The sequence below is a fragment of the Stenella coeruleoalba genome (assembly GCF_951394435.1).
Source record: "Stenella coeruleoalba genome assembly, chromosome: 2".
Classification (NCBI taxonomy): Eukaryota; Metazoa; Chordata; class Mammalia; order Artiodactyla; family Delphinidae; genus Stenella; species Stenella coeruleoalba.
The window spans coordinates 13,067,817-13,092,189 of record NC_137147.1 but is presented as its reverse complement, the minus strand read 5'-3'; the positions used below and the strand labels follow the sequence as shown (position 1 = coordinate 13,092,189).

Sequence of the window (24,373 nt, the reverse complement as noted above, 5' to 3'; positions counted from 1 at the left end):
CTGCCTTCAGTCTCTCTCCAGACATCAGCTGACCCCTCACCTGCCTGCCTAGTGAGTCATGGAGGTTGTGACTAGCTTAGGGGGAGGGGGATTGAGACTTAGCGTGCCTACGATCAGAGCTCAGGCTCTCCACACTTCCCTGGGTCCTGGCAGGGTGGGGTCACCCCACAGCTGCTCAGCCGCGCAGCTCTGGGGGATTAGAGAGGCCTGCTCAAGTCTTCTCTGGTTCTTCATCTTTACTCTTCACTCTGTTGGGCTGAGTCTCTGACTTCACATCTGGCCCCCAAACCTCTACATGCCCTCTCCTCACGGTGGCAGGACGGCTACTGCAGTTCCAGCCTCACCTCTCAGGTTTAGGTCCCTCAGGAGAGTGAGACTCTTTCCTTGCAGCTCCCACTCTCACTGGACCATTTCAGGTCACATGCTCATTCCCCATCCTCCGTAGAAGTGAATGCTAGATGTTAACTGGCCAGGCCTCAGTCACATGCTCCAATCCCAGGCAACATGGGGAGAGCTGGGAAAGGTGAATTCCCACACTAAAATCAGGGCTGGACCTCCTAGTTCCAAGGGCGGACCTGTCCAGGGTGGCCCCCAGGCGCCGAAAGCTCCCCACCCCAGGAACTGAGCCTTAACCTCTCTCGGGTCTGTGGGCTTTCACGAACAACACAAGCCATGGGTCCATTTAAAAATCATTTTATTATTAACTTCATCTTTCCATTTAGCCAAGTGTCTGTCATGTATAAGGAATGTCGGTAAATATTCCATTTGAAGCTTCTTTGTACATATTTCCATCGATAAATAAACTCTGAATTCACATAAAAAAGTTAAACTTAAATAACTCATATTTCCTTCTCTTGTAACAGGCCTATATTGGTAAAATATAAATATTCTTGGACTCAGGCTTTGTTCTATGTGAGGGCAGTAATTTATCACATGGTACAATTACTGACAACAAAACTAAGAAATTGTCGGCTGGTGTCCTGGCTTGGACGAGTACTGAGGCGGAAAACAGAAAATTCACATTTGGTTTCTGGGCCAAGGGTAGGGCAGGAGTGGTGATGGTGGGGAGAGAACAGTTTTCTTTAGAGCTCTGATAAAAATAATCTGTTCTGCCACTGAATTTTAACTTTGAATATATTCTTCTACATTTGCAGATTAATTCCATGATCATTTTACTTAAAACTTAGATGTCAGCTAACAAAATATGGCACATGATCCATTTTGAACAACGTCAGTAGGTTCAGAAACTATCATTGGGCTGGCGAAAACGACAACAGAAATGCACGTAGAGAGCGACGATCAGGGGTTGGTTTGTTTAGTCCACTGTGGTCAATCGCACATTCATCCAGGGCCTTCGTGCGCACACTCGACCCTCAGCGCCCAGGCGGGGCCCCCTTGGCCTGGGCAGCAGTGAGGCCGGGGCGCTGCTCAGAGCACGCGGGGGATGATGGTGAAGGGCACCGCGGGGCTGCTGGCCTCCAGCTCCAAGGCCGTCAGGAAGCACTCAGTGGCCGCCGCGTCGTTGCCCTGAGCTTGCAGGACCTCACCCAGTCCGTTCCAGACCTCGTGGGCCGTGGAGTTCACCTGCACCGCGTCCCGGAGGATTTTCTCGGCCAGACTGTAGCGGCCCAGCTGATGGAGGATCAGGGCCTGCAGAGACAGACAGACAGTCAGAGAGACTACCACTCTGCACTCCTATCTGTCCTTGAGTTTTGGCACGTTCCTTGGAGGGAGGCATGCATCTCCATTGGGCTGGGCACAACGTAAGTTCAAGTTCTTCCTGCACTTGGGGCTAAGAGTCAAAAGAATCGCTCGAACCATGAACTGTATGAAGTTACTGATGTTCAGCCTTTTTTTTTTTTTTTTTTTTTTTTTAACGGTACGCGGGCCTCTCACTGTTGTGGCCACTCCCGTTGCGGAGCACAGGCTCCAGACGCGCAGCCTCAGCGGCCATAGCTCACAGGCCCAGCCGCTCTGCGGCATGTGGGATCTTCCCGGACCGGGGCACGAACCCGCGTCCCCTGCATCGGCAGGCGGACTCTCAACCACTGCGCCACCAGGGAAGCCCTCAAAGCGTTTTTTATAGCCCCGTAAATCTTTGGCTAAATGGAATCTTACTGCTCACGCTCACACATTATGGGTATAAACAGACAAAAAGGAACTGCTGAGGGTAGGACAAGGGGGGGGCTCCCCAGAGGCCCTGTACAGGCTCAGTGGAACCAGCTGGACAACCATTTGGAGAGTCTTCCTTTAGGACAAATTTCCCCAAAGTGGCATTACTGGGTCAGAGGATAAGACTCTTTAGGGTTCTCCAAATATTTTGCAAATGATATCCCCAAAGGGTGGCGTCACGTTTTTAGCCATCTACAGAGTTGCAGTGGTCCGTCCCCCGCCCCACCCCCGCTACCATTACTCTTTATTTTTACTAATTTTGTAAGTGCAGATTGTCCCCTCCTTGTCAAAACCTGCATTTCTTTCATAACAATTGAGGTTAAATATTCAATATTTCCCATGCCCATTAGAAGACATGCATCTGTTACCGTAATGGTCTAAAGTCTGTTTTTGACTTTTGAGGGTTTTTTTTCTTCTGTGAACAGAAGTTTTTAGTTTTTTAAGTTGAATTTGTTGATCTTTGGTTATTTACTGATTGATTGTCACTTCAAAGCTTAGGCAGTTATCCTTTCAAAGAACTGACATGCCTTGGATTCCATTTGTTGTGATCTGACTCCCCCGCCCCCGTAGTTGTCCACCTTCCCCGGCAAATAGGAAACCTCAGTGGGTCTCCTCTACGTAGCTGGACACAAACTAGCTACTCCCCGCTTCCCCTCATTCCTGTGAGGCACTGCCTTTGTCACACAGTGAATTACTGCAAGAGATGCGGGGGGTGGGGGGGGGAGCTTCTTAAATTTTCCGATGAGCTACACCACCTACCTTTCACATAAGCACCGTGCTGTTTGGATTTCCTTATTCCACATTAGGATTGAACAGGTGGGATTAGAGCCTTTCCTCATCGCTCTTCGCTTTCAGTGTATTTATTGACAATCTTGCCCTGTACTAGTCCAGATGAATTTTAAAAATCACTTTGCGTCTTCCCTTTGGGAGTTGAATTGTACTTGCATGAAAGCTCTAAGAGTGTGGAGAAGCCTAACATCCTTACAGTGTTTTGTCTTCCTGCCCAAGAATGTGGCCTGACTCACCGGTCCTTCAAATCTCGGCCCTGTACTTTCTTTCTGTGCCTCACGTGTGGCAGGGGTGAGTCCTCCCTGGTTTCCTCAAAGCTGTACTTCACCGGCGGGCAAGGGGCAGACCCAGGCAGTGCAGGGGCATGACGTGCAGCCTGGGCCAGGTGGGCCCACTCCAAAGGGCTCTGGCCTCCAAGATGCGCTCTTAGACGGGGTAGGAGGAGCCCTCAGCAGGCGGTGTCCAGCACCTGAGGGCTGTCTGGCTGACCTTGCCCCGGGCTTGTGGCCCTGGGGGTGGTGTCTGAGAGCCAGAAAAGCAGCCTGACTTCCCAGAGTCGCCTGCACCTATGAGCCGCTGGCACGGGAGCCGTGAGGCCAACCCTGGAGGAGCTTGCGGTCAGCGGGGCCTGGGAGACCCACGGCCCCAGCACAGGGTGTGACGCCTCATCTCTGGGAGGGGAGCCAGCCCGGGGAGGCTCCCTGAGTGAGGAGGTAGAGGAGGCCTCAGGCCAACAGAGGCTGCAGACTTTAAGGTCAGGTCCAGCCTCTCTAAGAGGCAAACTGCATACGTGTCCTTTCTTATTAACATCTAGATACGCTGTAACAATGTCCACCCTGGAGTCCCTGGGTACGAGTAGGTCCTGGACTGGATCTGCCAGAGCTGGGGGCTCCGGGGGGGTGGCCAGGGCCAGGCAGGAGGGTGTTCCAAGCTTCGGAACAAAAGAGGTGGCAGAAGCCAGTGCTCGCAATTAGGATTTTACTGGTTTCTGGAATTTGCTCTCCTCAGACTGCAAGGCCTTCCCGTTCTGCAGTGAGCACTGCTGGGTTTCGGCTGCCTTCCTAGGCTGGTCAGGGTCAGGTTTGCTGGGACTACCGTGAAAGCCCCCTGTTTGCACATGAGGCCACCGCAGGGAAGCACTTCCCGCGTCCACAGGGTTTTCTCCTCATGGCTCCCTCCCCAGAGCACCGACTCCCTACCCACCCAGGAGGGGACAAGGGAACAAGGGCGGACGTTCAGTGTGGACCCGGGCTTCCTGGCAGGATGAATAGTAATAGTAAGAGCGGCAGCGAGTGCTAACAGTGTTTAGAGCACACCAGGCCCTGCTCCAAGTGCTTAGTTCACCTGGGGACTCCAGAGCAATTTCACACAGGCGTGGCCAGGACACAGAAGCACCTGCGTGCGAGGCCTGCTTTTATTGCTGCGGAGAAAGAGCCCACAGTTGAGAAGCACCTACTCTGCGGCGGAAAATACGCTCACGCACTGGGTCCTCCTACCCCCAATTTGCAGGTGAGTATGCCAGGGTGCCTTGAGGCTCTGGGTCTCTTGCCCTGGCACAAGCTGCTTACTGCAGAGCCGGGCCAGAACCTGCGTCTCCCAACTCTTCGGGCCTCCCTGAAGGCCATTCAGGTGTGGAGTGCACGGTGGGGTGGGGAGTAACCGCATTCCTCTCCCAGGTGGCGCCCCCCCTACTCCGGCCCTCCGCCCTCCGTTAGAGAAAACCTGACAGCTTGACACCTGCACTTCCCAACCTCAAAGGTCAGGTGGAAAGAACGGGAGGCCACTTTCCCAGGACGTGAGGGCTATGCCTCCTTTCTTCCAGGGGAGGTTATCAGCCCCAGCTCCTGCTAGAACATTCTGATTTAGCCAACAGAGAAATGAGAGGAGGGAGGAGGGTCTGGGTAATGGCAGCAAACACAGGCATTTAAAGGTTACAGAGGGAGTCCCGTCGCGTTCCTTCAAGGCAAGACTTTCTCAATGCATCAAATTATTGAACACACACGTTTTCTGGGCGGCTCTACCAGGCAGGGAGGCACAGATTGCGTGTTTGGCAAATGGTGATGGGGACAAACCACCTGGTAAGCCACAAAGAGGCATGCTTGGTTAATTGGTGCAGGTGGAGAATATAACTTAGGTCCCACTGGCTCTGCTGCGGTAGAAGCAACCTCGTGCTGTTTCCTTTCTGTACCCGGAGTTCTGTCTCCCCGTCGGGCACTATGCCGGACGCTTGAACTTGGCTTTGGCTCGTCTCCTATTTCCTCCACTTTAGATATAAGGAGACAGGTTCAGAAAGTCCAAGTGTCTTGCCCAAGGTCACAGGGCACACGAGTATGGAGCTTGCAGGCCAGCCCAGGTCTTCCTGAGGCCAAAGCCCCGTTCTCCCCACCTTGGCTTCTCATCCGCTCGCTGCTGCCTCTGTCACTTTAAGAGACAAGGCCGGTGCCCCTCAGGCACTAACCCAGTTACATCTGAGCAACAGTAAACGGGCACCTGCCATGCTGTCTCTCCCTTCCACTTTCTCTGACCACTGACGGCCGGCTCTGTCGCTCCTTCCCACGGTTACAATGGGGAGGTGGCTCCTCTCCAGGGCACAGCTTTTCTCCTATTTTTCTGCTGTTTGGGAGCATCCTGTATATTCACTCAAGGACCGGAAGGCTCCTTGCCTCCCTTTGGTGGCCCACAGGCCGGCTGTGACCTTGAGGCTTGGGGTGGCTGCAGCCGCCAAAGGACTGGGGCTGCCGTTAGCCAGAAGGCAGACCAATGAGATGTGGAGACCCAGGAGGACCAGGGCCTTGGTCCAGCAAGGCCCGGAGGTCACTGCTCTCAGCAGCAATGACCTGCCCCTACTCTGCTGGAGTGGGGACGAGAACCCCAGTCCTTTTGCTGGGAATTTTGTTTAGAAAGTGGCAGGCTGCTGAATCTACCCTATCTTGGGGGCCCTAGGGTACATGGCAGCGGCAAGTGTACCCCCCAAAATGCCTGCAGGAACCAGCCACTGGGCTAATCTGACCCGTCGCCCTCAGTGCTGGGCAGCTAAGGGCCTTTGTGATTCTCTAGTGTTCTCGTGGGCTTGGAAATTTCCAGCCCATTCCTGGACTTATATTCCGAATGTACGAACAGGCTACCATTTCCAGATGACCTTGACGCTTCCTGAGCAATCTGTCTAGTGGAACTAATTCCTAAAGCTGGAGCAGCTCGGGGAGACATCAGACTTGCTAGGGGCTGCCAGCTCAGGCTTGGCCAGGGAATGAAAAATCGGCCTCTCCCCAGTGCCCCAGTGAGGCAAGAGCAGCTCAGAAATCAGTCACACGAGGAGTCCAACCAGAACAAGCTCCAGCTGGGGTCTGAGTCACTGTACTGGGCCAGCGCTGCCGGCAGGTTGGCCAGAGGTGGGATGGGACCTGGACGGGCCTGGCTGTCAGGACTGACACACGTCCCGAGCCCCTCTACGTTGTGAGAGGCCTCCCCTGGCTTTGATGTGCGCTTATGCATTAGGACCCTGCTGTCTTTTTCATCCTTCAGGCCCCCTGCTTCCTCTCTTCTGCAAAGATCAGAGGCCACTGATCTCATCACCAGCTGGGTCTCACCACCAGCTGGGTCCAGCTTTCTCCCGGTACAGACCTCTGGGTTCATCCAGGCTGATTTGTCAGCCCAGGTATTTCTGCAGGACATAGCCCCCAGCCCCCGCCCACCTCTCCAACCTTAGTCGGTCCCGGCCTGGCCCCCTGCTGCTGGGGCTCTAGTCCATCTGCTTGAAGTGCTGAAGATCCCCATTGCCCCCAAAGCCCAGGCTACACTGCCTACCTTAGGCAGGGCTACCCAGAGGCACACGGCTCCCAGCTCCAGCCCTCAGGCTGGCAGGAGACAGAGATTTCGACGACTGACATATTTCATTACCTTAGTAAGTACCCCCCATATCAAAATCACAAAAACTCACTGAGCGATTGCCCAGCCCCCAGCCACGTGCTGGGGACACTGATGTGGGCAAGAAGCAGGCCTGCTTTCAAAGCTGGGGCCTCGTGACCATCCTAACACGACCGAGCTATGTGCCAGGCGCTGGGCTACGCCTCGGCCGGCGCGCCCAGGCCCTCACTCACGTCTACGCCTCGGGGCCTCAGCAGGTAATGTTGGCTCCTGCCTAAGGCAGGGCGTAAGTGGCGGAGCTGAGACGTGAACGCTGCCACCCGTGCTCCTGACACCGGGCCCGCTCCCTTCCTCTTGGAGAGGATGTGCAAACAGGCCTCCACCTTTGCCAGCCCTGCTGTTTCTGGAGACTCTGGAGGTGGGGAGCTGTCTGGGGCTGGCCTTCTGAGAAGACGGGAACCGCTGAGGAGGTAGCTCATTAGTCCCTTTCTCCAGACACAAATGGAGGCAGCTCCCCAAGCTTGTAATTATTATAATCAGGTGTTTTGTACAAATAAGATCTTGGCGATGCACCAAGTTGCAAATAAGGGATTAAATTAAACTTGTTGTTTCAAATGAGACAAAACGGACTTGGCTAGTTTGAAGCCAATTAGCATCTTCCTCATTCATGTCTTTCACGCGTGTGTGAAAATAGCTGCTCAAGGACTAAACACCTTGCCCCACGCTGAGGGCGCCCGTGCAGAAGCCCTGTGCAGGCTCCACTGCTGCAGCCCTGGCTCTGCGGAGACCTCTGTCCACGGCCCCGGGAGACCAAGAGCCGGGCTGCAGGACAAAAAGCTCCTTGGAGATTTTAGACATCCCTGTGGTGCTCTGCCCAAGTGCCAAGTCAGCCCTTCGCTGGGTTCAAGGGCGTCTCAGACCCCTGCTTGTCCCCCTAGGCGCACAGGTACAGGGAGATAACATCGCCGCAAGATCCCCACCACAGCATGCCTTGCAGAGGGGGAAGGATTTCCCTGGCACCCGTGAGCCAGGGGCCCCATCCTGGATGGGGGCTAATGACCAGATCTGCAGCCTTTCCCAGGGCCTGGCCTGCACCTGAGCTGCTGGGACCGTTCAAGGCAAGCCAGCACCTCCGAGCTTTGGACAAGGATAGTTAAGCCTCCTCCTGGTGGAATTCCCGTCGTCAGGACCCCGGGATTGTGATGGCAGCTAAAGGAAAGCCTGTCTCCCCAGCTTGTTACTCTCGGGGACAATGACAGAGCTGCTGAGCTGGCTGCAGTCTGAGCTGCGGCTGTGCTGGCTGGGGGAGGTGTGTCAGGGGGTCAAGACACAGGCTGTGCAGGCCCTCGTCACCGCTGGTGGCTCTGGAGTTAGAGGGACCCACCAGCAGCCGGGGAAAGGTGTGGATTGCTCAGAGACGGCAGAGGGTAGGTCAGGAGCACGGGCTCTAGGCTCCCCCGAACTGGTTTGAATCCTAGCTCCACCACTGACTTGAACAACTTCTGGGTCTCAGGTCTTCTGTCTGTATAATGGGGACAAATACTAAAATACAGGAGAGCAGCGAGGCCTAAATGAGACAGAGTTTGTAAAGTACTCAGTATGATAAACCTTTGGTGAATGGGGCAGGGAGGGCTTCCAGGACGCCCACGGTTAGCTGCTTCGTCACTGCCAGCCCTGATGCCCTCTGGGCTGGTGCTCTGTAAGCGCAGGGACCGTCTGATTTGCCTTTGCTTTTGCGGCACCGAGAGCGGGCCTGGCACAGCTGAGGTTCTAGGTGAATGTCTGTTGAATGGATGGAAGGATGGAAAAGGGGACGGTGTGGATGCTGTGTGATGGTGGGGAGGGGAGAAGTGGGCATGGCCTCTTCTAGTGCTTCTGACTAATGAGCCCCTCAAAGTTCTGGCCTCAGGTCACCCTTGTCCACACTCCCAAGTCAGACCCCGCTCACCCAGAGCCTTCTCTGCCTTCCGGGTACATCAGCATGGTGGCTGAGCGAGGGAGGGGAGCAGCTCCGTGGGAGAAGGTGCCCGGCTCCCGCTGGAGCCCAGGGGCTGCCATGGCCTGCCCTCAGGCTGTTTGCTCACTCACCACAGATCTGACACCGCTCCCCAAGAAAACCCCAGAACCCACCTACAGACTTTCTGGTCCTACACTCTTACAGATGAGGGAACAGAGGGCGAGAGAGGAAAAGAGGCTTGCTCAAGGCCACGGCCCCTGGAGGCAGAGTGGGCTCGACCCCTGAAGGTGCCAGGAGAGGCCTGGTGGCAAGCACCCAGAGTTTTAGTTTCGGAGCCCAGTGCGTTAACACCACCCTCAACACAGCTGTATGCGCACGGCAGAGTCAGGGCTTTCTGGAAGCCTATCAGGCCCCCAAGAGGGAACAGGGACCCCACACGAGCTCCCACCCTTTCCCAGAGGCCATAGGTCGGCTGGTCTGGGAGTCAGCACCGGCTGAAACATCACATTGGGTGAGAAAACCCAGCGCGCTGCCGTCCCTTCTCTTCAGGTGTTTGCATTTTCTTCCTGAAGATGCAATCCATCAGAGAGAAGCAGGGTGGTAGCGGTGGTGTTCTCAAAACTATTTTTCTTTCAAATCAGAAGACCACAAGGAGACAACCGACTTAGAAAGGCTTTCCTCGGAGCAGCTCTGAATGCCAAGCCTAGGGAGGCCCGCTCTTCTCTGCAAGCATCAAAGGCACTGTTGGTTCTGAGCACGAGCATTTTGTGGGTGCAGCGAGGGGGCAGCCCTGAGCCCCGCCCTGCTTTCCAACAACGCCTTGAAGAGGAACTGAACTCATACTCGGATGGGGCGGGGTTGCAGCTTCTTCACCTGGATTCCAGCAGCTCTGGGTGAGGCCTGGTTTACACTGGGCTCTGTTTTGTGTTTCATTGCTGTTTGCTTTGAGTGCTTAGAAATCGCACTGGCTTGCCAGGGGCCCGAGTGTGTGTACCTTGGCAACTATGGCAGCCACGGAAGCCCCGCCTAACCCGGCCAGGAGTCCCCAAGGAGCCCCATCCTAGGGATCCTGGCTGATGCCGAGGGCGTCTGCAATCCTACCTCCTACAGCCCCTTGCCCGCTGGAGCTCCAGAGCCTTCCACAGGCCGTCAAGAGTGAGTCGAGGATGCCCTGGAGAAGGGACTCAGTTTTCCTATCAACAGATCTCAAGTTTTGGGGAGGGGCTGGTTCTTTGCCACTTTACTCAATTTGATCCAGTTTCCCCAAAGGCCAAAGCTAGCCATTCTTGAGAACCACGTACTCATCTGAGCCAGGACACAGCAGGGCATGTGCACGGCTGCTGCAACCGTCACCTGGGGGTCTCAGAGTCCCACCTAGCCGCCCCGGTCCTCAGGTGGGGACAGAGCGTTCATGAGGCCATCTGACCTTCAGAGCAACAAAGGGCCGCTGACGTCCTCATGAAGAGGAGGGGCAGTGCTGGCTGAGCGGCTCCCGGGGAAGGGCCAGTTCTGGACAGTGACCTTGAGGATGGTTCCTGACCGGGGTTGGTGGGATTGAGAAGCTGGGGGCGGGGGGGGGGAGAGTGGGGACCAGGACTCCACGGTAGCCAGACTTTTTCCACGTATTCTGGGGCTGGAGACAAGCGTTACGAGAAAACCTCCTGGCACCCCTGTGGCCTCCGTCCTCCACATCCCCCCAGCCTCCCTGCTCCGGTGTCAGAACCAAATCACGAGGTGGCTCCGTCCCCCACCCCACTTCAAGTCAACCAGGCCAAATGCCCCCATGTCCTCAGACAGGCATGGGGGTGCAGCACCCGGAGAGGAGCCTCGGCCCGAGGAACCAGCGGTCTGGGCACTAAGCAGACACCCTGGGAGCCATTCCCTCAGCAGTGTGTGCTGTGAAATGGTGCTGAGTATTCCAGAGGGAGGAGGGAAAGACCCCCGGCCCTTCCCCTCCCTCCCGCAGAGGATGAGCAGACGGGGCCGAGAGGCTGCCCACACCTTTGCTCACCAGGACGCCTGGCGGCTGCAGGAGGCTATGCTCTCGTGGGGGCCCCTTTCCAGGTCAAATGTTTTATTTGAAGAAATGTACCTTCTGGGGACCAGGCCTTTCTAGCATTGAACTCAACTCAGAAGGAAACAAAGCTCAATTTTTCAAAAACCTCTTGTTTTTCGAAGCCAGCTGCCAACCAGCTATGGAAGCAGAAATCCTTGGGGTTGGCGCAGGGTGTGTGGGGGGGGTTGGGCCTCTGCTCTATGACAGAAATCCCTGCTGCAGTCCCCGACAGGCAGCCTCCCACTCTTGCTTGCACCCTCCAGTGACGGGGAGCTCACTACTTCTCCAGGCCGCCCACACCGTTGGTGGGCGGTCTGAGCTGTCGGTTAAAAATGTGCAGCCCTAATTAGGCTTTATATCCAATTCCTACTCTTTGATGTTTGCTGAGTCCTCTGGAGTCATGCAGAAAAGTTCCCTCCCCTCCCTTTCTGCCCTATAGCCTTTCAGGCTCTGAAGAAAGCTTCCAGAATTCTCTCTCTCTCCCTCTCTCTCTCTCCCTCTCTCTCTCTCTCTCTCTCTCTCTCTCTCTCTCTCTCTCGCTCTCTCACACACACACACACACACACACACACACTTCAGGGCTTTAGAGGAATGGTAAACTCAGACCTCCCACCCTCCTGCCCCCATCTCACTGGACTCTAGTGCTGAGGGCGGCGCCCAAAGGAGACCTCACTGTGGGCTCAGAAGGAGCCGTTAAGCCCCAGAAAACCGCGAGTGGGGCTCTTCCTTTATGTTTAAGCGTCTGACTGGCAGAATCTTTCGAAGCTGCTTTCTTCCAGGATGGTGTGGAATATTCTGAAGGAGCTCATTCTACGATTAGCAGAGCAATGGGCCGTCAGGCAGTAAACACCAGCGGTGAGCGAGGGGGCAAGTCTTGCCCGAGCCAGAGGGCCCGTCCAGCCCCCAGTGGCTGTCACACAGACTCAGGGCCCTTGGCCCCAAATTTCCTCTGGCCTAATTTCTTTGAAACTGGGTAGCTCGGCGTCAGTGCTGAAATATCCACAGATCGTGGTGGCTTCTAGGGAACAGTCCCTCAGGGAGGAGCCACAGCTGGCCTGCCAGCAGCTTCCAAGCACCGAAGGCCCACAGCCTGTCGCATCTGCAGCAGGGCGTCGGGAGGGCGCTCAGGCGTGTGCAGAAGGGCACGTGAGCGCCTCCAAAGGCGGGAAAGGGGGCCATGGGTGGGCACGCACGCTGTCAGGGTCACAGAGTGAGCTGAGGAACAGCATCCCAGTTCCCGGGTTCCCAGGACGGGGCTCGCTCACTTTGCTACAACCAAGGCTGTTTTTAGCTCTTCTCTCCCTTCCGCAAACTTCTTTTGAGTACTGCGATGATCCAGCACCGCGGTGTTGGGAGCTGTGTGGCGCGCAGGGCGCTCAGAGCACAGGCCGACACCCTGGCCACATTCCCTGCTCTCTCTGGCCTGGAGGGGTTGGTTTGCCGGGGGTCCTGCCCCAGACTGAGAGCCCCCTGAGCAGGGCAGGACTGTCATTCACGTGCGGACACATCGAGAACAGAGCCAGGCTGCTGGAAGGAGGATAAGGGGGAACATTCCAGGAGAGAAAACATGACGCTCCCCCCTTTATAAAAAACGAATGAGAAGCTCATAGTTGGGGTGACCACTCATGGCCACACAGCGGTGAAGCACTGTCACCCCAAATTGGATCCGATGCCTCCACCTCTAAAAGCTTCCCGTAAACTGGTACCTGGCCCTGCGTGTCTAGCTCTTCCTGGAGGACAGTGGCTCTCCCTGAATGGTCTGGGGTAGGCAGGCTCCTATCCGGGGGAGCCACACCGGGGAGGGGCCTTAGAGGTGACAGAGAAATGAGGAAATGGCCCTGGGAGTTGGGTCCCAGCACCCAGGTTTCCCAAGGACCAGCTCAGGGCTCTTTGCCGCACGTCAGGTTACCAGGATCTCTAGGGAGGGCGCCGGGCATACAGGGAGCTTAGACGCATGCCAAGAGCCTTCTCTGGGTTCACTGGCTCTGACCCTACAGCTCGTGGCTGGTTTGTCCAGGGAGCAATCCTCCTTGGGGGAGAAGTTCTGGGGACATGACATCCCCGTCCAGCTCTGTCAGCCTGCCTGGGCAGCGCAGGCCCTTCCTGCACGTTGTGGCTTCCAGACCATGGGCTCTCCAGACCCAGGGGACCACCAGAGCGCCTGGCCTGAGAGGGGCTGACAGCGTTGCCCTCATCTGTGTGACGTGAAGAGCGCCCACCCTACCCGGCACGCTACTCACACGGCACGCCCGTTCAGTCTGGGACGGGGGCAGCCCGGCTCCCTTCCCTGCGACGTAACCTCAGCAGTGTCCCTCCCACTGGCTGTGCTATCTTATAACCACCCCCACCTGTAATCTCTGCTGGAAGATGAGCTCAGACTCCAGATTACAGATGGGGCGTCCTGTGCCCTTGGCAGTCTCCCCTGGCCCCGACTGCAACCCGGCTGTCTAGAACCCAGCGCCCCTTCACTTGCCCTTCAGAGTTCATGGTGTGGTGATTTTGCTAGTCAGGAAAAAAAAAGGGAGCGCTGACCTCAGTAACAGAAGGATGACATCACCTCAACATCAGTATGTCTGAGCATCTCTCTGACTCGAGCGCTGGAAGGACTAAGGAGGCGTCGGCTTCCTTCCTCCCTGAAAACCAGCGCAAAGGCAGGCTGGGAGCTGCTCTCTCTCCTTACCCCAAGTGCTGCCCCGACGCCTAGCCCTGGGGGTGGAATTACTTTTATCTGTGTCCCGAGGCCTGGGTGTCCCACACGGCAGCAGGCAGGACCCTCGGAGACCAGGCCGGAAGGGTGACAGGGAGTCCCGTGCCCGGGCAGGTGAGCTCCACACTGGCCGCAGCCTGAGGCGAGGCACTCGTAAATTCAACGAGCTCGCGCTCAGAAACGCCAGCGTGAGCATCTCCAGAGCTCTGCGTGGCACACTGACCTAACTGAAGAAATGTCAGCTCAAGCCAGCCCCACGCAGCATCAAGGGACACCCGTGAGAAGGAGTCTCGGGGTTACTTCTGCACCTCAGGCTGGGCGGGGGCCCTGGCGAGGGGCGAAGGGGGGAGCTTTGGTGTCCCCAAAAGATGTGGAGATCCTGGGCATCGTCGTCACTCTGAAGCCTGGGACAGCTCTTGGTAACATTCCAGGTAAATCTCTAGCCCCGCCTCCCTCACTTAGCCCCGCCTCCCTCACTCTGCCATTTGAATCACGTGCTTCGTTGTTGCAATTATTAGCTCAGAGTCTCAGCGTGAACGGGAACGTCAGCTGCCAGCTCTGAGGGGAGAGAAAGCCACAGCTTGGCCCCAGGGCTGTGGGACCTGCCACGCCCCAGCCAGTGTTTTCTGTGGGTGCTAACACGGCTCCCCGCGCCCATACTTTTCCATTGGTAATGGGCAAGAGACTCCTGGCTGACTTAGTTAAACGTCTCCCTGGTTGACTTATTTATAAATAATAAACAAGGGGGATGTCCACCTTCCCCAACAGCAAGTCAGGCAGGAACAAGAGCAAGGGGTGGCCTGGAAGTCAGCATTTCCCCACGGTCTGAGTTACCCACGCAGTGGAAAGTTTGGTGCTAATCACCCCGGAGGCCGAGGCCCAGCCTCCCACCCTCAGGGGAGGCTGTTGCTACTCCGGGTGTGTTTGGGAAGATGGCGTTCCTCACGAGGCCTGTGCAGCCCGGCCAGAGAGTAAACCGGGTCCTGCTTTGGGCCCAGCCTCCCCGTGGGGGTCCCAGGGCTTCCACAGGTGAGAACAGCAGCCCAGGCAGTCACCTGGCTCTTCCAGAAGCTGGTGGGAATGGGGAGGGAGACATGACCCCTGAGCCCTGGAGTGGGGAGTGGAGGTTCTCCACGGTCAGAAAGACGATTCCCAGGCCACCACCTCATTGCTGAGCTGACGAGCTTCCTGGGAGAAGCCGAGGGTGGGAGGGTCCTAGAAACTCCAGCCTCACTCCTGAGGTCCCAGGCTGAGATCCCTTCCCAACGACCCTCATCAGGCCTCTGTCCCAACCTGTCCTCGGATGGGGGGATGGGGTGGGGGAGGGTCACACCTTTGACTGGCGTGTCACTGTACGTGAGTCTGAACATTTACCACCAAACAATGAAAGCAAAAGCCGGCCCTGTTATTTCCAGCAAGAAGTCCTGGCCTTCCCTGGGCCGGCACCCTGGTGGAGGGCATGCCCTCTCAGGCCAGCTCCGTGGTCCACCGCCAGCTGTCCAACTTAGGCAAAACCTTCTCTCTAGCCTCCTTCCCAACCTAGAAAATGAAGGGGTGGAGTAGATGATCTCCAGATGAAAATACTAGGGTTTGGGAGAGTTTCCCACCCACCAAGTATTTTTGGAGCACCCACTACACACCTGATGCCTATCTATTCTTTCAGGGCTTAAAGTTTAATTGGAGGAACAAGCAGAAAACACTACAGGGCAGCCTCTTTCCTGCTGTCTGCAGGGTAACCGACCACAGTGTGAAAGGAAGGGGCGAGGGGCAGCGGCCGGCGCGGCTGGGAGGGCTTCCCGGGGGAGGAGAGGCCCAGAGCAGGGCTGCCCTCCAGCAGCAAAACTGGACACAAACAGGAGAGTGGCCCCAGAGGCACATTCCCTACTGCGGCGCAGTAGCCCAGGCAGAAGAGAGGAGAGCAGGCTCTGCTCTGATTCTGTGGGGGACCCTGGGGACGCTGGGGACCTGAGTGCCCTGGAACCCCGTGGGCACTCAGTAAATGCTGCTTGACTGAAAGGCAGTTCTGGTCCCTGGCACGTGCTCAGTATACTACAGGCACTCAATAGATGGCTGTGTGTGGGCGTCATCTCCCTGCTCAGTCACCCACTCCAGTCTAGGCAGTGCCCACACTAAGAAGGGTTGGCACCCTCCATGGCACCCGGAGCAGGGGAGCGGAGGGGAGGGCTTCCAGGCCCCAGCCCTGCAGGCTCCTTGGGGATATCATGGAGAACGTCAGCTACACGACGGCCACCAGGACGCCTCAAGGCCAAGTGCTCCCGCGACCGGGCTTCCAGCAGGTCCGGCCAGGGGCTGCCCACCCGAGGCCTGCCCGCTGGAGCGGGACAATGCTCCCACCTGCCCCACCGGGACGTGAGCGCGGTGATTTACTCTCCGCCAAGGAGGATGCGGTCATTTGGGCGAGCGCCTCCCCCATCCCCGCCAGGGTTTGGCATGAACAATTTTTCCATTTTTACACAGGAACAAACAGAAATGATAAGACAGTTTCTGATGACGGGAGGACAGGAATTGATAAACCTTGGAAAAAACGTTTTCCACAAATAACATGAGGACTCACCCCACGGAGTGCGGGCAGGAAGGTAGGTGTGGGCTCCGGGACCCCTGGGCCAGGCTGGGCCAGCCTGGAGGACAGAGCCCGGGGAAGCTATGCTGCAGTGAGGAAAAGAAAGACAGGCGGTTTGCTCGGACACGGGGACTTCCTCGCCTGGGCTTTTGTTATAAACGTTCTCCCCAGGGCCCTCAGGCCTCGTCCTGGGACATGCGGGGAGCAGCTGCCACCGGGAACCACGTGGCTGCCGGGGAAATGGAACAACCTGGCCCGCACTCTCTGTTCCCACAGAGCCGAGCTCTTGCCACTGACCACTTCAACACAGAGTAAACAGCATCAAGATTAGGGCCGTTTCCTCAAAACTCCCCCATCAGCCCCCATGGGAAGGGTGCAGTGACGTGGTGGCTCCCCTGAACAGAGGCCCTCAGGGCTGGGCCTCGGTGCCCAGGGCCATGAAGGCTTCTCCAGGCCACGTGCCTGTGCAGGGAGCTCCCCAGCGGATCCCTGAGGGGTTGACCAATCACCTGGGTGGAGACAGGCAATAGGAGAAGGAAATTACAGCCACTGCAAATATCGCTCCTGTGGTTAAGCTCCTGCGACTCTCACGTGTGTGGACTTAGGGAAGGTAACACTCACTGGGTCCACAGAGGTGGCCGCTCGCAGCCAGTGGGGACCTGCCCCGGGCTCCGCTGCCCCAGGAGCTGAGCGGGTCTGGTCTCAGCTTCCTGGTAACCCTCTCGGGCACCCCCTGCTCTCCGACTGGGGTACTTTGCTGAGAAGTGAGCCCTGGCCTTCTCCCAAAGGACCTAACGTCCACCTTGCATGGGCCCTGGGGACCTCTTCACCTCACCCTCAATTCTCACAGCCATGCGTCCTTGGGAAAAGGGAAGGTGCAGAAACCTAACACCTGCTAGGCAGCTCTTACATGCTGGGCAGGTGCCCTCACAACACCTATAAGGATAGACAGCTAGTGGGAAGCAGCGGAAGATCACAGGGAGATCAGCTCCGTGCTTTGTGACCACCTGGAGGGGTGGGATGGGGAGCGTGGGAGGGAGACGCCAGAGGGAGGGGATATGGGGATGTATGTGTAGGTATGGCCGATTCACTTTGTTACACAGCAGAAACGAACGCACCATTGTAAAGCAATTATACTCCAATAAAGATGTTAAAAAAAAAAAAAAGGAATTCTCATTTCTGCATGACAGAGGCCAAACTGTCCAAGGTCATAGGAATCGCCCATGGTTGGTAGAGCTAGAAATCAAACGTGGGTCTTCTTGGCTCCAAGATGTGAGATCTCCCAACGACCTCTCCCTCCCGGCCACCTGCCCGGGCAGTTCTGAGTCTCAGTCTAACGACCTCTCCCTCCCGGCCACCTGCCCGGGCAGTCCTGAGTCTCAGTCTTTCTCCCCGTTGCCTCCTCTCAGCTGTTGTCTCTGTGGAGAGTGGTGAGGTGAGCTCCACTGCATCTGTGCCCCAAGCACCCTGCGCCCGCAAGTCCTGACTCAGGGACACCTGTGCTCTTCTTTGCCGATGTCCACTGCTCCCCCTTCTCCTCTGCCTCCCTCCCCACCACTAAACCATCTGGATCGGAGTCCAGCCGTGTGCCGGTAAAGTTGCTCCGAAAGAAAAAACCCGGATGCGTAGCATTTGCCACTTTCCGTGGTATAAATACTCCCTCCGCGGCTGAGTTCACCGGACGTCACTGTAGGCGGAGCTGGGAAGCCGGGAACAGAGCGGCCCACCGGCCCCGCAGGCACCGTCTGCGTCCTCTAATTGGCAGGAGCCCTGAGCTCCTCGCCCCCAACGAGAGCAGAGAGGGGCAAGAAAGGCAGGCGATGCTGGTGCCCTGAAACGCGTGCACCCCGTCGGCCAAAGCACGTGTTACCTTGATGGCTGGGCGGGGTCAGCACAAAAATACTGTTTTCTCCAGGATCGAGGACAGAAGGGGAGAAAAGAGGCCCGTTTTCTTCTGTCATCAAGCAACTTGACTCGGGGAAGCTTAAGGCATCGTTGAAACGCCCTCATAACGCCTCCGACATCTGGCCTTTGTCTTCTCCCGTTCAGTCTCCAAAGGATCGTTGGGCAACATGGCCTCCTAAGCCTGGATTTCCCTAAAGCCAACTTCCTTGTACACCGGGCTGCGTCCTGTCATACTCGTGGGTGGGTGCACGGTGGTCGGGGGTGACTGGAGGGGCTGCTGGCAGCAAGGAGGATGGGATTGCAGCTTTAATCATTCCAGAGGCAGGAGCAGATTCGTCCCCTTTGTGTAAGACACCAGGCAGCAGGTACAGAACCTAACAGCTTGTGGGAGTCCTAATTAGAGAGCCAGGTATAACTCCGTTGACCTGCCCGGCTTTGAAAGGCCTGGAAAAATGCATGTTTGTCCTTAGGAAGAAGCAGATTTTGCTTCTCGCTTGTTCTGCAAGGTCCCCACGGGGATCGCTTGTTGGCACTTTGATTCTAGCCTCCTGCATCTGCCCGGATGCCCGCTGCCCGGACGTGGAGGATCAGAGAGAACCTGCGGGGACCCGGGTCCCTACAGGGGAGGGGCCGTTTTCCACAACAGGCCTGCTTCACGCCTTTGTTTATGAAGAAAGACACAGCATCGTACCCCACAGCTTCCCCCGTGGGGCTGGGCCAGCAGTTTCTGCTTCATTTGGAAGGACATCAGCCAGCATTTCAATTTCGGATCTAATCAAGACTGACCTCTCGGCAAGGCCAGATCCCAGGCTGAGTGTGTGTGTGTCCAGGATTCCTTGGAGAAACAATCACTGCTGTTATCAGCTTGGGTTATCCCCCTCCCAACCCCGCCCCCCCAACCCGGGAGGCTGCCAGCTGGCCGGAGAATCAGGTCTCCAGGAGACATCAAGAGGGGACAGTTCACATTTTTCTCGAGAACCAAGGCCGCCTTGACTGTCAGACACCATCGGAGTCTAGGTAAAGCTAGAACAGCCCCTGACACGGAGCAGGGGCTCAAATACTGAGTCCTTTGCGGCTTTACACGCCTTCTGGGCGACTAGCTGATGTTCTGAGAGGCTTGAAAAGAAACAACACCTGCGAAGGCATTTTAAGAGACAGGTGTTATGTAAACACCAAGCAGATGAGGAAGGTGGAGGGAGCACGCAGCCTGGAGGAGGGACGAGAGGGACCGCGGCACAGTCAGTGGACCTGGCGGGAAGTGAAGGGGCAAAGTAACCACGGGGCGAAGTGCTTGGAGTCCCGGGAACCTTGGCGGAGGAGCCGTCGAGCTGAGGAGCTCGCAAAGGGCGTTCCCAAACTCTTGGAGTCTTGGGCTTTCTGGACACCGAGGCCCAGATCTGAGAGCTAGTGGGGGGTCTCTCAGACCGCAGTTCTCTTCTCTTCCCAGGAGGCAGCTGAGGCCTTCCTTGGAGGCACATTGGGGTAAGGTCACCTCCGGACCCCGGGCAGCCTTCTCACCAAATACCCCAGCGTGGAGCCCCTGCACACCTTGTACCCCTCCTTGGTCAGCAGGTTTCTAAGAGCAAGGGGTCTGCGATGACAGGCCCCAGAGGAGGCTTCTGCACATCTGGATCCAAGTAATGACCTTTCCAGAGCCTGAAACCTGGTGATTCTTGGTATTTCGTCATTGGTGCATTTGGCATTCCTTCCTCCTAAAGCAATCCTTCACCACCACCCCACCCCCTTGGTAACAGGAGGGACACCAAAGGCTAACCCAGAAACTTTTCTGCATGTGCCTGGGCTCCTAAATCAGTGCTGAAGCTGTCGATTCAGGCATATCCAGGGTCCGGGCAGCTGTGAGCGGGGATGCTACACAGCAGGGAGAGACCCCTCTGGGCAAGGTGAGAGGCAAGAGGAAAGACAGAGACTTCACTGCAGTTGAGAGCAAAAGAGAAGGGAGACAGGCTCAGCAGTTGCTGCTTGACTGTCAAGTCACAGAGTCAAGCCCTCCAATCCCCAGAAGATGGTGAGAAATTCCACTCCTCCCACCAGAGCAAGGGGCAGAGTTCTCTGGGGCCAGGGTCACCCTGGAGGGGTCCAGAGAGCTGATGCCTTTCACCCCACCCCCCAACCCAAGAAGGCAAGTGCTGTTATCCCGTTTTACAGATAAGGAAAGTGGGCATGAAACCTTCAAAAGTGATGGAATCAGGATTCCTGGTGGGTCTGCCACTCAGTGCTGTGCCCTTGGCAAGTCCCTTCCCCTGTCTGTCTCAGCTTCCCCAATTGTGAAAGGGGACGCTTAGATTAGGGAATTCCATTGTTGTTCTAAATCCCGGACTGCTTTCAACTGTCTGGGGAGCATCAGGTCCAAAGGCTTTCATCTGCCACCTGTCCACCCTAGGCCCTCATCCTTGATATCGGTGAAGGAAAACCAGAAGCAGTGCCTGGGGGAGACTTCTCACAGGAGGTCCTCCCTAGACCTCTGGGCTGAAGAGTTTTAAGCTCAGACTGTCAGAAGGTCCGGACAACACATGAGAGAGACATGGCCCAGAGAGAGCCCAGAAACACCAGCAGGGGCGTCTCTGGGACCAGCCCCAAATGATGGGGAAGCAATTCAGGCACGAGACGGGTCGGAGGCTGCCAGCCCGAGTGGCTCCAAATGCCACCATGAGAAAATGGTGGCAGCTACGCCCTCTGGCTGAGTTCAGAGGCAGGCTGTGCGGGGGCGGAGGGAGCTGAGGAATCCAAGTTAAGCAGCAGGGCTAAAATCCCGGGAGGCCTGAAATAAGGAGAGGGGATTAGGGACCGGGATCTGAGAACACAGAAGGGCCCTGGTAAGTGAAAAAATCTGGATCAAATTCCTAATCCAAGCTAGGGAGCAATAACTGTGGAAAGGCAGGAAAGCAGTGGAAGCGAACCGTCAAATCGTCCTGGAATAATGGGGCAGAATTTCTAAGAATAAATGGTTTGGGTAGAGTATGTCAGATTTTAAATAATTTTAGATCATCATTACTAATGAGACACTGAACCACTCTGCCTGTAATTAGTCATCTAAGACTCCAAAACAAAAGAGGAATAAACACAGAATTCATTTTTTCCCTTAAGCTGCAGCAAAGGAAAGCCTAGTGACACGGCTTGCATTTCAGAGCCTGCCCTGGGTCTGTGTTGCTTCTGGGTCTGTGATTTCAGTCCTCAGGGAACGCAGGGGTGGCCCGATGCCACGGCTCCCTGGCCAGCACCCAGAAAATGCTGCAGTGGGAGGATGGACCCAATCATCAAGCAGAAAATGTCTGCAGAGAACATCCCTGCACCGACTGATGCTGTTTGGGGTGGGAGGGTTTCTGGCGGGGGCGGGGGGTGGCGGGAACAAGGGCCCCAAGTCACACAGGAGTCATGCGGACGTACAGCACACGTTCCGGATTCCCAGGCGACACTCCTTTTGCTCCAACAAGGACACACGTTCCCAACAAGCCAGAAGCACACAGTTTCAAAATGATGTGAAGACATAGCTTGTGTCGTAAAACCTTTCAATTACCTGCTTCTTCCCTCAAGTCATTCCCAATACCCGCCACACCCGTCCCCACTCAAAGGTCCTCTCTGCTGGGTTCGCTCCCCTGATCCGCTTCGGCAGACTCGCTCTTTGACTGTTTCTGCCACTGCTGTCACCTCCCTCCCAAAGACGGGTGCAGGTGCTCTGCAAAGCCAGTTAGGGCAATGTGGCCTCTCCCTCCCTTCCTCGGAAGACACCCCTCCCCAACCCAAGCAAGATGTGAGAGCAGAGAAGGTATCTTGGTGCTGTGGAAATAAGGAAGCTGCTTTCATCTGGGTTTGGGGTGGGGGTCAGGGGCAAAAGAAGAGGCTCCCTCAGTCTGGGACCAAGAGCAGAAGGTGGTCTCGTCCTGAACGGGACGCCAGGCTCACAATCTATGGAGGGAACCAGGAGGAAGGGCTGAGGGTGTGTCCCGAGTCACAACCAAGGGACAAAAGATCGTCCTTGGGGAGAGATGGCTTGGGGGTGACCAACAGGAAGTCCACTACAAGAGAATTCACCTGGCCTGAGGGAGTGGGGTTTGGACGTCCGTTGTTTTCAGACGGGAGATGATGTTGAATGATACTTGCGTGGCACACGGGGCTGAGGCTAGCCCTTTCCTGGCTCACCTGTAGCCACAGGACATTAGCAGGGAGGCTCTGGCCTACAGGGGAGGCAACAGGTGGGAGCGCTCTGGCCCAGGAAGAAGCTCTGCGTGGCGGAGGAGGGGTGCTGCCGGGGTCCACGCAACTCCAACCCCTCGGCGGCTGCCACGCCAACACGTCTGCCTCGGTGCCCCCGGCCGCCCGGGGTGGCCATTGCAGCCTCCCCAGCACTTGAGTCTGAGTCAGGCCTTGGCGCCTGGCATCTAGCTTGGCAGGTGAGCTCCTCTGGGGAGCGGGGAAACAGAGCACAGGGGCTTCGACCAAGGAATGGTGGATTCTTTTTACATTACCATTTTGATCTCTGGTCTGGAACTAGGTCTCTCGTGGGTGTGGTCAGGTGAGTCCGTTTCTTAGAGGTGACCCTCCCCGACGGGACTGAGAGAGCCTCGCAGGCCCGGCAGACAGCTGCACGGGGGCGCCTGCCCGCCCTCGGCCCGGGCCTCGCCCCTGTGGACTCCAGTACGTCCCACGGCCGTCTGTGGTCTAAGGATGGTGACCACCATGCTCCCCAAATGGGGTTCAGGGTCTGACACAGAAGAATGTGCTTGGGGACAACAGGACAGAGTGTCTGAACTTGAGAGGGGTCGTCACCGCGCCCCTCCCGGGGCCCCTGAACAGAGGGCTGCCCCTCCAGCCTTCTGTCATGTTCAGCCCCTGGAGCAGGTCCACAGGTAACCACTAAGCTGACACACCTGACGGGAGCCCTGCCTGGCAGCCCAGCAAGTCCTCTCTGAGATCCCGCTGCCCCGGGAGGTGCATTAATTAGCCCTGTCCGGGCCTCCACGGTCTCCAGTCCCACCTCAGTGTCATTTCCTGTCCTCGTGGTCGATGGGACTTTGTGCAGAGGCGGAGCCACAAAGAGCAAGTAAACCTGCCCGGCGGAGCCAGCATGTTCCCACGAGAGCTGCTCGGTCTGTGCAAGGGAATTAGCACCCAGGCTTTGGGGGGCTTCACTCATAAACGGGGAGTAATGACATCTGTCAAGTTCACCGTCGCCTGTAGTTGTTCTCCCCCTCCCTCCTCCCCAGCCCACCCGCCCCACGCCGGCCGGCCACCCCTGGTCTACGCAGTCACTGGGCTGCCTCAGGCAGGGCGCCTTCCCCCAAGGAGCAGACAGACCCATGAGCAAACAAGTCCGCGTTGGTTCAACCGGTGCTTCCAGGGAGGGAGGTCAAGGGGCTGAGGGCCCCTCTGTCAGGGTAGGTAGGTAGGGGGCCAAGAAACGCTTCTCAGAGGCAGTGACTCCTGAGCCGGGCTCCACGCCAGGCTCTGCCCTTCCGGCCGCCCAGGCTGATGCCTGGTACCTGACCGCCCCTGCCCACAGGCCGAGGGCCCACCCCACCCTGGCCATGGGGGCACCCATCTTCCACAGCAGCCCTGGTCTGGCCCAGCTGGGCCTCCCCCTGAACCCAGTCAGAAGAGATGCTTTCCGCCTCTACCTGACAACAAGTCAGGCCAGCTGGGGCCTCCACCGTTCCCTGACTCCTTTCAGCCTGGATAACTAGGGCTACAGGCTCAACAGAAACAGTCAGAAAGTAATACTTAAAAAGGAAAGTGTAATACCATGCTCTCGGCCAAGCACGTGCCACGATATATTCTTTTTTTTTTTTTCTTTTTTTGCGGTACGCGGGCCTCTCACTGTTGTGGCCTCTCCCGTTGCGGAGCACAGGCTCCAGACGCGCAGGCTCAGTGGCCATGGCTCACGGGCCCAGCCGCTCCGCGACATGTGGGATCTTCCCGGACCGGGGCACGAACCCCTGCATCAGCAGGCGGACTCTCAACCACTGCGCCACCAGGGAAGCCCCATGATATATTCTTATTTCAGCTCCTCCAACTGCTGAAATTTGGTTCAGGAGGAAAGCCACACCCATGGTCAGTTCCTTCAGAAAGGAACTCCCTGTCAAATCGAGGCAGAGAGGCTTCCACCACGGGCAGGTGGGACCTCAATTATGGAGACTGGTAGCAACGCTCATAGCTAGTGCTTATGGAGGGCTAGGCAGCCTGTGTGACTCACTTAACCCGCAAAATCACACCGCCAGGGGATCACCATTATTACCCCCATTTTATAGCTGAGAAAATGGAAGTACAGAAGGATTAAGGGACGTATCTCAGGCCACACAGTTGGTAAGTGACAAAGCTGGGACGCAG

At 56.7% G+C, this 24,373-nt stretch overlaps 1 protein-coding gene across 2 annotated transcripts in view; it reads right to left on the bottom strand.

The window, feature by feature from the left end:
• Positions 1–677: 677 nt before the first annotated feature.
• TTC7B (tetratricopeptide repeat domain 7B) overlaps positions 678–24,373 on the bottom strand; it is a 238,285-nt gene continuing 214,589 nt past the window's right edge. For both annotated transcript variants that reach the window (XM_079912560.1, XM_079912558.1), the window contains one exon: positions 678–1,650. In XM_079912560.1, the coding sequence (XP_079768686.1) occupies positions 1,429–1,650 (222 nt within the window). In that variant the 3' untranslated portion in view covers positions 678–1,428. The remainder of the gene's footprint in view (positions 1,651–24,373) is intronic.